Source organism: Ictidomys tridecemlineatus, chromosome 12 (assembly GCF_052094955.1).
Source record: "Ictidomys tridecemlineatus isolate mIctTri1 chromosome 12, mIctTri1.hap1, whole genome shotgun sequence".
NCBI classification, from domain to species: domain Eukaryota; kingdom Metazoa; phylum Chordata; class Mammalia; order Rodentia; family Sciuridae; genus Ictidomys; species Ictidomys tridecemlineatus.
The window spans coordinates 38228683-38241060 of NC_135488.1; the positions used below are offsets into that span (position 1 = coordinate 38228683).

Consider the following 12378-nt stretch of genomic DNA (forward strand, 5'->3'; position numbering starts at 1 on the left):
GCCCGCTTGCGCGCCGTCGGCCCCGCCCTCCACGCTCTGTACCTGAGGGGGGCTCTTCTTCCACCTCCCCGGCGCCTCCGCTCCGCTTCCGTCCGGCGCGCCCCCAGTCCCCGTGCGCACGCGTAGCTGGCTCCACTCGCCCTCTCGCGGGGACTACAAGCCGTGCGCGTGCACCCACGCACGTAGCGACGCGTACATCCACCTGCTCGCGGTATAGGGAGCCCAGGAGAGGCTCTTCCCGGCCCATTCGCGCCGCGCAGGCGCAAGCCCACGCTGCGTCTAGACGCCGGACCCTGAGCGTCCCGTCTCCTAGTAACCATCAGCGAGACCCCTACCCCACCACTTTCTGGCTCCAGCCGCGGCTGCCGCACCTGGATGGAACGCGCATGCGCGGTGCAGTCTCTCGCTGGCGGTCCCTCAGCTCTGGGACACCTGCAGCTTGAGGCAGTGGCTCTGTGTCACTTTTCCTAGGGATCGGGCATCGTTCTGGACTCACGTTCAGTGAAACGGTTACTCCCCAGAGTTGCTCTTCGGCGCGGCTCCTGCCACAGCCAGGAGGCTGTTCCTGAGGGAGCCTCCAGGTTGGGTCCTCCCACTGCAGCCTCCAGGGAACGAGCCCGCCGGTCCCGGTGAGCCCGGGCAGCCTCCCGCCCAGGGAAGCCGTGCACCCATGACCTCCGTCAGCCCTGCACGATGGAGTCAGGCTGGTATTGGGAGGTGGCAAAAATAGGAATGAAAGCCCAGATTCCCAAGCCTCCTCCAAGTCCCCTTCCCAGAAAAATGGGTGATAGTTAACAAAGAAAGATAGACAACCTCACGTGATGTTTTATAGAGAATTGATTTTTTTCCCTTGGTTAATATCCTTCAATCTTATCTTAATTTGGAGTCTTCAATCTGGGAACACTCTAACTTAACCTGTGTAGTATTTTTGGCCATCCAATTGCGTAAAAAATGTTCAAGTGCAGAAATGAGCTTTTAGGTGAAACAAATGAGCTCTGTGTTATTTTGCCAATTTTTTGAAGCCTAACTTTAAAAAAATTATCTTTTGTTTCTTAATATATAACATGTTCCACCCTTCTTAAATAACCCAGTAGCATCTGAACCGCATTGTTGATCTTGTCTCTTTGTCTTTTCCCACAGATAACATAGACATTTGTTTTTGTTTTTGTTTTTCCACGGTCTCCAGTTTTTTTGATGCGATATAAGTCTGTGCCTGTCAAAAATAAGTTCATGTTTGAGAAAACTAACAATTCCTGTTTCTTGGTGAGTGCTCATTTTTTTTTAACCAAACATTATTTGCAGGGGTAAGCAACTTTTATGTTAAAACAAATTTCTTTAGAAAAGTACTTAAATCTAAGTGTCTTGTTTTTCTAATCCCTGGGGTTTTTCCATGTTTATGTCATTATGTTTTTAAAATTTTGTAACATTTATTTACATATACCCATACTTTATAACTAGATACTAGCAAATTAAATGTTCCTATTATTTTAGACAAAGAGATGGGAATACCCAGGGAGCACATTTCCTGTCAAATATTATACCTGATTGATAAAATAAGTAATGAAGGAGCATGGGCTTTCAAAGACTATCCTAAAAATTTAGGGGAAATGATGTATAATCTGGTATCCTCTTTAGATATAAGATTATTTGGAATAGAAGAGTGTCATTTGGCATGGAAAACAAATGAGGAAGAATGTACTAGTTTAAAAACTAGCATTTGAGCTGGGTGTGTAGTTTAGTGGAAGCATGTGCTTGCCACGTGGGAGGCCAAGAGTTCAATCCCTAGAACCAAAACAAAACAAAAATCTATCCATTGCAATTGAAGACTTCAGGGGGAGGAGAATTATTAATATAGGAAATGGAAAATTTTATTAATATAGGAATAAAAAATTTAAGCATTTATATATGCTCCCAGATGTTACCACAGATTCTTGGGAAAGAATATAGAGAGAAGATATTTTGAAGGCCAAAAGAAGGCATCAAGATTTTAATTTATTTTCCTATTGCAGACTATTCACTTACTCCCCTATCTTAAGAAAGTGAAAATTTCCTTCCTTCGATGGAAACTCAAGAACCTTGTATAGTACCTCTGCTCACCCTTGTGACACATAACTTCTTTATGGCTCTAAGGTCTGGATTTTCTAAACCTTTGGTTTCTCCATCATTTCAAAAGCTTTAACAGAAAAAAAAACTCTGCTTTGCCTTTTTTTTTCCCCCCTGTGCCACTCTTGGTTTCCTAAAAAAAAAAAAAAAAAAAAAAAAAAAAAAAAAAAATCTGAGACTTCAGACATATATGTTAAGCTACTTGATGTTGTGCCACAGTTTACTAAAGGTCTGTTCATTTTTTAAATGGTGCTGGGGGTGGAACCCAGGGCCTGACAAGAGTTAGGCAAGTGCTCTACCACTGAGCTACATCCCCAGCCCTCTATTGCTGTATCTTGGGATTTTTCAGTTCATCCTTTGGTAGTGTTAACCCCACCCACAGTATGCTTCATGTTGGAAATTGTGTTTTTCATCTCTGGAAGTTTGGTTTTTAAAAAAAAAATCTTTCATTTCACACTGTATCATGCTCATGGTTTACTCTATTTTCTTGAAAATATGGACTATATTTAAAATATTTAAGTTACTTACTTGTATACTAATTATATTTTAAGTGTCACTTCTGGATTTGTTTATAATTTTATTTCTGCTTGTTTTCATGCCTACTAAAGTTTGATTGCCAAACATTTCAGATATTACATTTTGGGATGCTGAAGTGTGTGTGTGTTCTTTAAATATGTTTGACTTTCTTCTAAGATGAATAAGGTTATTTGGAAAGAGTTTGATCCTTTAGAACTGCACCATCCAAGCCAGGCATGGTAGTGCACACCTTTAATCCCAGGAGGTTGGGAGGCTGAGGCAGGAGGATCACAAATTCAAAGCCAGCCTCAGCAATTTAGTGAGGCCCTCAGTAACTTACTGAGACCCAGTCTCAAAAAATGAAAAGGGACGAGGTTGTGGCTTAGTGGTTAAGCACCCTGGGTTCAATTCCTAGTACTCAAAACAAAACAAAAAAACTGTAACATCCAAAATAGTGCCATTGTCTACCTGTGACTATTTGAATCTGAGTTGATAAAATTAAATTTTATTTGTAATATCCACATTTCATGTACCAAAAGCCACATGTAGCTAGTGGCTACCATATAGAACAACATAGGTATAGAATATTTCCATCACTACAAATAGTTCTACTGGACAGTGCTATATAGTGGTTAGCTTTTATGGTTTGTTTATATTCTATGTAATCTTTAGTTTTGGATGATTTGGACCCTATACTGAGTCAATAACTTTCTGAGCATTCTACCCAATACCTCAAATATTAGGAGGTCTTTCCATTCTGGTGACAATGTAAATCATCCCTTGTCCTGTGTAAGCTCTGGATTATTCTGCCTTCTCTTTTTAGGTGGCTGTTTCCCAGACTTCACATTTTTCCTTCCATACATGTACTAATCAGCACTCAGCTGAAGAATCGAGGGGAATCCTCTTCAGACCCTAGAGTGCTTTTCCACTCTGTATCTCTTTCCTCTCCACAGACTCTAGCCTCTCCAAACTCTAAACTCTGTCTTCTCAGTTCATTAAAATGACCACACTCTCTTTGGGTTCACTTCTTCTGTGCTGAAGCCTGAAAATTCCAAATAATTTGCCTTCAGAGGATTCACCTTCTTTATTTTCTTTTTCTCAGTGATCACTCTCTTGCACAGCCTATTGTCCAGTACAGTTTGTCTATATTTTTAAATGGGAAAGTATGAGCATAAATCTTGTTCCCATTACTCCCCTATGACTGGAAACAGAAGCTAACCAGATCACCATAGTTTGAGGTTCCATGTCACTAATTATCTCCAATGGAAGTAATTTGCAGTTTAACAGTTTATACCATCTGAGGGAATGATTAGTTCAAAGACTGGAAGCAGATGCGGATTTCCCACAGCACATACTTTAAGAACATCAGTGAGCTCATACAGCTGGGGCAGGAGAAAAAGAGGGCTAGGGGAGAGTGTTAACTGGTGTGTTAGTTTTCTGTTGCTACAATTTGCCACAAACTTAATGCTTTAAACAATATAAGTTTATTATTATATGGTTATTTTGTAATATTTTTTAGTTGATGATAGATCTTTATTTTTTTTTAATATGTGGTTGCTGAGAATTGATCCAGTGCCTCACACATACCAGGCATGTGTGCTGCCACTGAGCCACAGCCACAGCCCCTATTATATGGTTCTTAAGGTTAGAAATCCAAATTGGTTCTTACTGAGCTAAAACTAAGATTTCTTGCCTTTTCAACTTCTATAGGCTGCTCATGATTCCCTGGCTTGTAGTCCTTGTCTGTCTTCAAAGTCAACAAGTCCTTCCCACATTATATCACTCTGACACCTACCTTCTTCCCTTCCTCATTCACTTATAGAGACCCCTGTGATTATATTGGTGCCACCCAACTAATCCAGTGTCATCTTCCCCCCTCTGGGTCAGCTGGTCTTTGCGGGCCATTATTCTGCCTCCCACAGGTGAGGATTAGATATGTAGAGAATTTGGCTTTTTGTCTGAGATGGAAAGCAACTAGAGTATGCTGAGTGGAGATTGATGTGATCTGGCTTATGTTTTAAAAAGCAAAACTGGGGCTGGGGCTGGAGATGTGGCTCAGCGGTAGAGCACTCGCCTAGCAAGTGCGGGGCCCTGGGTTTGATCCTCAGCACCACATAAAAATAAATAAATATATAAAGATATTGTGTCCAACCACAACTAAAAAATAAAAATAAAAGCAAAACTGTTAGAAAACTACAGTATAGGCCATGGTAGAAGTAGAAACAGGATCCATTGACAGATTGGACATGGAATATAAGATAAAGAAGAGTCAAAAATGACTCCACCTGCAGTGCACAAGGTTTCATGTCATACCACATTCTCCTTAATGTTCAGTACTATCCACTTCTCTAGTCGACCATAATGTCAGTAAACTTGGATTTCCAATTCCTACTAAATTTGAACATCTCTTATGTATTCATAACACACTTGGGATTCCTCAATCTATGAATTATGTCTTTATATCCTTTGCCCATTTTTCTCTTGGGTTTTCTTTATTCTTATTGATTTGTAGTTCTTTCCAGTACTGCAGCTATTATGCCTGTCATCTTTAGATAGCAAATATCTCCTTTCAAACTTTTATTCCTTTTTATGTATGGTTTTTTCACTGATAGGAATTGTTACTTATGAGGACTCTAATCTAAATTCTTTAAGTCTTGTTCAATAAATCCTTCTCCAAAAAAGGAAAGAAAGAAATCCTTCTCCACCCCAAGTTGACAAACAAATTGTTCTATGTTTTCTTCAATTGTATTTTTAGTTCTACCATTCACATTCAGGTCTTTTCTACATTTGAACTTTATTTTTATATGTAAGATAGGGATCCTGCTTTACTTCCACAGGATCCTATGTGATTGCTTCATGGTCCACATGGTGAGCCAGTGTTCACAGTGCCAACATACCAAACTTAGTGAGCTCAATCTCCATTGCCTTATAGTGCCTCCTGTAGCACATGTGAGGTTCATGAACATACCTAGGTCCAAGTTGCAGCTCTGTCATGTTCTTTTCTTCCTTTATTTGTTTCTGCACCTGTACAAGATTGCTTTTGTTACTTTGATTTTGTAGCATATCTTAATATCTGATAAGATAAGCCTCTTTGTTCTTTTTGTATAAATTGATTTAATCTTCATGAACCTTTATTCTTCCATACACATTCAAGATTTCCTCTTGAATAGCAACCTGAATGCTGGGCCAAAGAAGCCCCCAACACACTTGTTATCCCTTCATGTCCTCAGGACTCTGGAGGAAGTTAAAGTGAGACTTTCATGGACAAATCTGCCCTGATATTTGGTTCTTCCTTAATTCCTCTATTAGAATGAAGTTTAATGTGCAAATTGATAATTAAATAAATTACCATTATTTTAGATTTATTTCAAATGCAATATGTTGTTTTATAGGGTTTTATTAGTGTTTTATAAGCTTTATTCCAATTTTATAGTTTAAAAATGTTTTAAATCTATAGAACTGTAACAAGAATAATAACCTTCACAGTTTTTTATCCTTCACCTCCTAGATTCAACAGTGTTTAACATTTTACATATTTTACTTTCTCTCTGTACTTACCTATTACTAAACAATTTGAGAGCACGTTGCAGATATGATCCTTCAACTTTAATTGTTTCGGCATGTATTTCCTAAGAATAAGGATATTCGTTTATATAATCACAATACAATTATAATTTGTGTGGCATTTAACATAGATGCAATATTATTATCTAATAAAACATCTATATACAAATTGTACAATTATCCAAGTAGTGGTCTTTATACTACACTCTCCAACACATTCAAAAATCACTCATTACATTTGGAGATCATGTACCTTTGACTTTCTTTAATCTAAACAACTTCTCAGCCTCTTTTTGCTTTTCATGACATTGACACTTTTTAATACTATTTTGTTTTGTAGAATGTCTTTCAATTTTGTTTGTGCCTCAATCTGATTTTTTCTTTATGATTAGATTCAAGTTATACTTTTTTCTCTTTTTCTTTTTGTTGTGTTGAGAATTAAACCCAGGGCCTCACACATGCTAGGGAAATGCTCTACTACTGAGCTCCCAGCCTCAAGTTATTCATTTTTGACATGAGTGTTTCCTTTTTAATTAAATAGAAGAAACCAAATAATAGTATAAACTTAATTTTATTAACTTGAAAGTAGTGTTAGGTTTGGTTTTTTGTTTTTTTTTTATGAGGAAGAAAAATTCCTGTTCAAGTTCCAAATATAAGAAACAAGTATACTGGGCTGGGGATATAGCTCAGTTGGTAGAGTGCTTGCCTCACATGCACAGGCCCTGGGTTCAATCCCCAGCAGCACACACACACACACACACGCACGCACACACACAAAAAAAAAAGGAAGAAGAAGAAACAAGTATATCTACATTTTAGAACTTCATCAGAGATCTTTTTAAAATGTAGCTAAATTGCATTTGATTCCCAGAAAACCAAATCTGTACTACTTATCTGATTGTTATATTAATAACATGTAACTGTTTTATTTACCATACAATAGCAGGCCCAGGATTCTGTTTTGTTATAAACAGTGATACTCAATCACAAATAAAGATTGACAGGGATGTAAGAGATTCCTCAGAAAATTAAAATAGAAAATGATTAGGGCTTGATAGATAAGGAATTGTAAACTATCAACAGATAATACAGTAGATAAATACTGAAGAAATAATACATTCTAAATAAATGGGCATGGGCTTTCACTAATAGCCATGGAGTCTGCATCTTTGGTAGAACGTTGTTTTCCAATAAGCACTGTACTTCCTTTACTGTGACGGGAAACCTGTCCTCTCTGCCATACTAGTCAATTCTACCTAGCAAATTCCTGCCCATCTTTTAAGGCCCTACTCTGACTTAGTCTCCCTTCCTTTGGGAACCTCTCCCAGGTTGTAAGTTCATCTCTTTTAATAGATTAGGCATTCTTAACAAGTACCATATCTTTATTAATCATTGCATTACTAAGTTTTTTTGTCACTGTGAACAAAATACCTAAGAATAACAAATTAGAGGAGTAAATATTTATTTTGGCTCATGGTTTCCAAGGATTCAGTCTTCAGTAGGCCAACTTCATGACTGTGGGTCTGAGATTAGGCAGAACAAGATGGTCGAAGGCTGTGATGGAGGAAAGCTGCTCAGTACATGGTAGCCAATAAGTAGAGAGAGAGAAAGAAGAAGTAAGGGACCAGGGAAAAGGTAGGACATGTCCCAAATGACCTTCTTCTAACTAGGTCCCACACCCCAGTAGACTATTCAGCTGTTAATGGATTAATCCACTAATGAGGTCAGAATCCTCATGATCCAATCATTACCTAAAAGCCTAACATCTTGGGGCTGGGGATATAGCTCAGTTGGTAGAATGCTTGCCTCATATGCACAAGGCCCTGGATTCAATCCCCAGCACCATAAATAAACAAATAAATAGTCAATCTCTGACAGGGTACATTGTCCAAGAAAAATGGAAAACAAAAAGAATCTTTCATTGTATAAGAATTGCTATTTTGGGTTGTCAGACATGCTATACTATATTAATAAGCAACTGTTGATAGGTACAGAGGCAGAGTATTCCCATGGGAGAAACATTTCTTATATGATGTGGAATCTCAGGGTAAAACTGAGTCTATTTGGTCATTGTCCATATAGCCTGGCCCATAACAAGACAAGACTAAGAGAAGTTCTGTTATTTACTGAAAGATGATAAACATAACGTCAGGCAAATTCCTTTTTAAAAAGACTTTCAAGGGACATGACATTTCATCCAAACCAACATTGCTATGAAGTTGTCAAAATTCCTATTGTATTTACTTGTTACCTACATCTTTTTTTTTTCAGTAATCAGATTGAAGAAACTACTTAAAAAGGTGTCTTCAAACAACCTTGATATTTGTTCAACTGTCCCAATGGGATTTTCATTTAGTAAATCTGCTACGCAGGTATCTGCCATGGGAATGGATTCAAAAGTGGACAGTTACTTAATGCAAGGGACTGAGAAAAGCAGGTTGAAACCAATGACTCGGTTATTTCAAAACACCAAGAAAATAAGGTTAGAAGACACAAACCAAGAAAACTTTTCAAGAATTGAAGGAATTGGCCCAGGATCTCTTTCAAAGAAAGCCTTGGGTTCAGTGGTATATGTTAAAGAAAGTGATGGACTAGAAATGACAGATGTGGAATGAAGTATCATACACATATTACCAAAACAATCCAAAAACTGCCTTTGATAAGTGGAGGTGTTGAATGAGAAGTGAACCTTATTGGGAAAATCTAACAAAATGAAGGAAGGTTGGTATCTTATATTTTATTATTTATGAGTCATCTTAAACTATATTTTTTGATGGTGCAAAAACTGTGCAAGGTCCTGGGTTCCACCCTCAGTAACTAATATACACACATACACACACATTTGAACTTGTTCCTGTACTGTAATATTTAATAACTCTGTAATACCCAACTGCATAATCTTCTCAATATTCATATTTTAAAAAGAGGAAAAGGCATGATTTCAGGGAATAAAAATATTTTGTAACAGAAAATGCTAAATGTATTTGTAGATATTATATAAAGCAATTTGCAGTTGCTTTAAGGGAAAAAAAATAGCCTTCCAAAATTCAAGGCAGATTTCTCTGGGATTATATTCTATCTTTGTTAAAAAATAGAATATTTTAGTAACAGTATTTGAAATGCAAAACTTTTTGCTATACTTTTTATGAATTTCTTTAACAAGTGGTGGTGGGAGGGGCAGAGTGTTCAAGCAATTCCACACCAGTATTTTATGCTATTTATGCTGTACTATTTTTGTATGTTGCATCTTCAATTTGGGATTTTTCCTTAGGAAACTTTGCCTTCCTATAATTTTGCATTTCTGTTCTGTAAAAGATTCCTGCAGATAAACTCTACAATCAACCAATAAATTACATAGCTTCAGAAGCATTTCACATTTAAAATTTTTCTTTTAAAACTTTCCCTCATGTGGAATTCATTTCAAAGTTAGAAAATAGTTCTTTCCAAATATCACAGCATATCTTGCAGATGCTAACAAGTTATATTCCAATATTTTGTATAAGAAAAACAACCTAGTGTTCAAAATTTGTTTTACATATCAGTTATTGAAATACATGGCAGTTTGAAACAGCAGTGTTGTTCCAAGTAATGTTAGATGAAATTAAAACCATTTTATATCCATACAGAGAGTGACCTGTAATTATATTATGCATGTTGTTTGTTTGTTTGTTTGTTGGTTTGTTGGTGCTGGGACTTGATTCCAGAGCCTCACACATACTAAGCACATGCTGTACCACTGAGCTACACTCCTAGTATATTTTGTTTAGCTCAGTGGTAGAGTGTTTGCCCAGTAAGTGCAAGGGTTCCATCCCCAGTAACACACACACACACATACACACACACACAGTTGGAACATGTTCCTGTACTGTAGTATTTAAGAACTGTCTGTAATGCCCACTGCATAATCTCCTCAATATTCATTTTTTAAAATAACAGACAAATGCTAAATGTATTTGAAGGGAATATTGAGCCTAAAGTAAAAAGAACCAAAATTTTCAAATGATACATAAGTGAGTAAAACAATGCTTTTGTCACTTACAAAACATAATTCTTTGGAAAAGAAAAAAAGAATTCCTTGTTTACCAAGGCTGGCACTATGCTTGGTGCTGGATAAAATAGCTACTGCCTTCACAGTGCTTTCTGTCTGTCTACCAGGAAAGCCAAAACATATAGAGAAATTACATAAGATATGCTATGAAGAAAACGTAAAACATTCAGAGAGATGTAACAGGAGGAATAACACATAAAGTTGATTTCAATTCTGGGAACTAGGAAGACTTCTCCAAGGATATGACATTTATAATTTCTGCAGTTACATGATTGTCCAATGGATGATGACAGTGGTATAAAGTTGGTATTTAAAGTCATGGGAATGAATGTGATTGTTTAAGGAGCACATTTGTGGGAAGGTGAAGATGTGAGGAACTCCAACATTTAGGGGCTGATCAGAGCAAGGGCAACTGTCAGAGGGTACTGAGAAGTTGGTAATGAGGCCAAAGGAAAGCCAAGTTAATAATATAAAGGTTGTCTATAGGAGTCTTTCTAGGTGGAACCAGTGAACAGAAAGGTTAGGTGAAGACCAAAAAGTCCATTGGATCCAGCAACGCGAATGTCACAGTAGTCTTAGCAAAAGCACTTATGGTGGAATAAGTGGGGCAGAAGTCATTTTGGAGTTGGTTGAATATGAAGTAAGGAAGTAGATATTGTATATATAGTGACTCTTCCAAGAAGCTTTGCTCTGAAAGGAAGTAAACACATTGAAAGTTGGAAGGGGAAATGAGGTCTCTGGAGGATTTGTGAAGCATATTAGAGTATCGCTGGAAAGTTCCAGGGGAGAAGCTGAAGAAGTAGGAAAGGGGGTAATAATTGCCAAGGAACAGAAATCTTAGAGCAGGGAGAAAAGAATAGGATTCTCTATAACCAACTCAGAAGGAAAGAAGAGGAAAAATAAACTACTTTAGAGAAATCAAATTTGGAAGGAAACAATATAGAGAGTGACAACATTATGGGCCTACTATCAATAACTAGGAAAATTCCTACTGAAACTCTGAAAAGAATCCATTTCTACCTGCATAATATAAGACTCAACCCTATCATTTATGGTATCAGCATTGCCAACTGTGAACACAGAATGCTGCTTACTCCAAGAGATAAGTCTTGGTGGATACCCTTCTAACTGAAGTAGGGACTGGTTTTTGTGGAAGATTGAAAGAGATGGTCATAAATTCTTTGGGGTCCTCTCACCAAGAAATGGGGTTGTCATGAGTGGGCTATGCCATTAACATAGGCTAGACATGTTTGTGTCTTTCCGCAATGTCAAATTTATTGAATAACTGTAAATTCACAAACGATATCACTTTCATTGGGATTAATTCACTGAAAATACTCACAGTTCACTTGGTGTCATGAGTGGAGCAGTCACAAGTTCTTTTATTCCATCCCAATCTTAATAATATCTGTAGTACTCAAGTCACATCATACTTCACACAGTGATGTACATACATCACAGAAATGCTCACGAAGGGTTAAAGTGGCCACAGGTTTCCAGAGGCTGAAGTGAGAAAAAAGGTAGAGAGCAGGTGCAAAGGCAAAGAGTCATTGCAGGTGGTGAGATCAGTGTTTAAGGAACCAGTTCTCATAAGTTGAGAGTCCAGAAGGTAGGCACTTAACAGGGTCATTTGACGTGGGCCTCGTCTTGTCATGGGCAGGAGAAACACTGAGCTGAACCCTGGGGACAGAGTCCAAAGTCCATTGATGTGGCATTGTGAGCAAGACTCATGATTAGTGACAGGATCAGAGTGCTGCCATGTCCAGGAGGGTATTCCTCCTTTTATGGGCTTAGGTGAGGGGGTTATATCTGGTGACTACAATAAACTCATGAGCCCGGTTTTTCGGATATGCATTTGATTGTCCATGCATACTTGTGCTTCTAATTTAATAAGTTCACAGGTGGTCATTTTTTTAATAGACTCTTTTTGAAAAAAAATATTTTTCAGTTGTTAATGGACCTTTATTTTACTTATTATGTATATGCAGTGCTGATAATCGAACCCCGTGCCTCACACATGCTAGGCAAGCACTCTACCACTGAGCCATAATCCTAGCCCCACAGGTGGTCATTTTTATTAGCATGACTAATTATCAGTGTGTGCCTTATGATTGTGCTGTGTAGCTGAGGGTTTTTCTTTTCAAAAA

At 37.8% G+C, this 12378-nt stretch overlaps 2 protein-coding genes and 1 long non-coding RNA gene across 3 annotated transcripts in view; 1 reads left to right on the top strand and 2 right to left on the bottom strand.

The window, feature by feature from the left end:
- Tsga10 (testis specific 10) overlaps window positions 1-191 on the bottom strand; it is a 291349-nt gene extending 291158 nt beyond the window's left edge. The window contains exon 1 of the mRNA XM_078028531.1: window positions 43-191. The gene's annotated coding sequence lies outside the window, so the exon portion shown is untranslated. The remainder of the gene's footprint in view (window positions 1-42) is intronic.
- C12H2orf15 (chromosome 12 C2orf15 homolog) lies at window positions 45-9804 on the top strand. The gene is made up of 3 exons (XM_040270790.2): window positions 45-629; window positions 1141-1263; window positions 8455-9804. The coding sequence occupies exon 3, from the start codon at window positions 8523-8525 to the stop codon at window positions 8796-8798; it is 276 nt and encodes a 91-aa protein (XP_040126724.1). The 5' UTR covers window positions 45-629; window positions 1141-1263; window positions 8455-8522; the 3' UTR covers window positions 8799-9804.
- On the bottom strand, window positions 5395-12317 carry LOC120884825 (uncharacterized). The gene is made up of 3 exons (XR_005727187.2): window positions 11574-12317; window positions 6178-6248; window positions 5395-5643 (listed from the first exon to the last, which is right to left on the bottom strand). It is a non-coding gene; the product is annotated as an uncharacterized LOC120884825 (long non-coding RNA).
- Between the last annotated feature and the right edge of the window lie 61 nt (window positions 12318-12378).

Coding starts and splice junctions, on each gene's coding strand:
- C12H2orf15 (XM_040270790.2), top strand. CDS start 8,523: ATGGGATTTTCATTTAGTAAATCTGCTACGCAGGTATCTGCCATGGGA.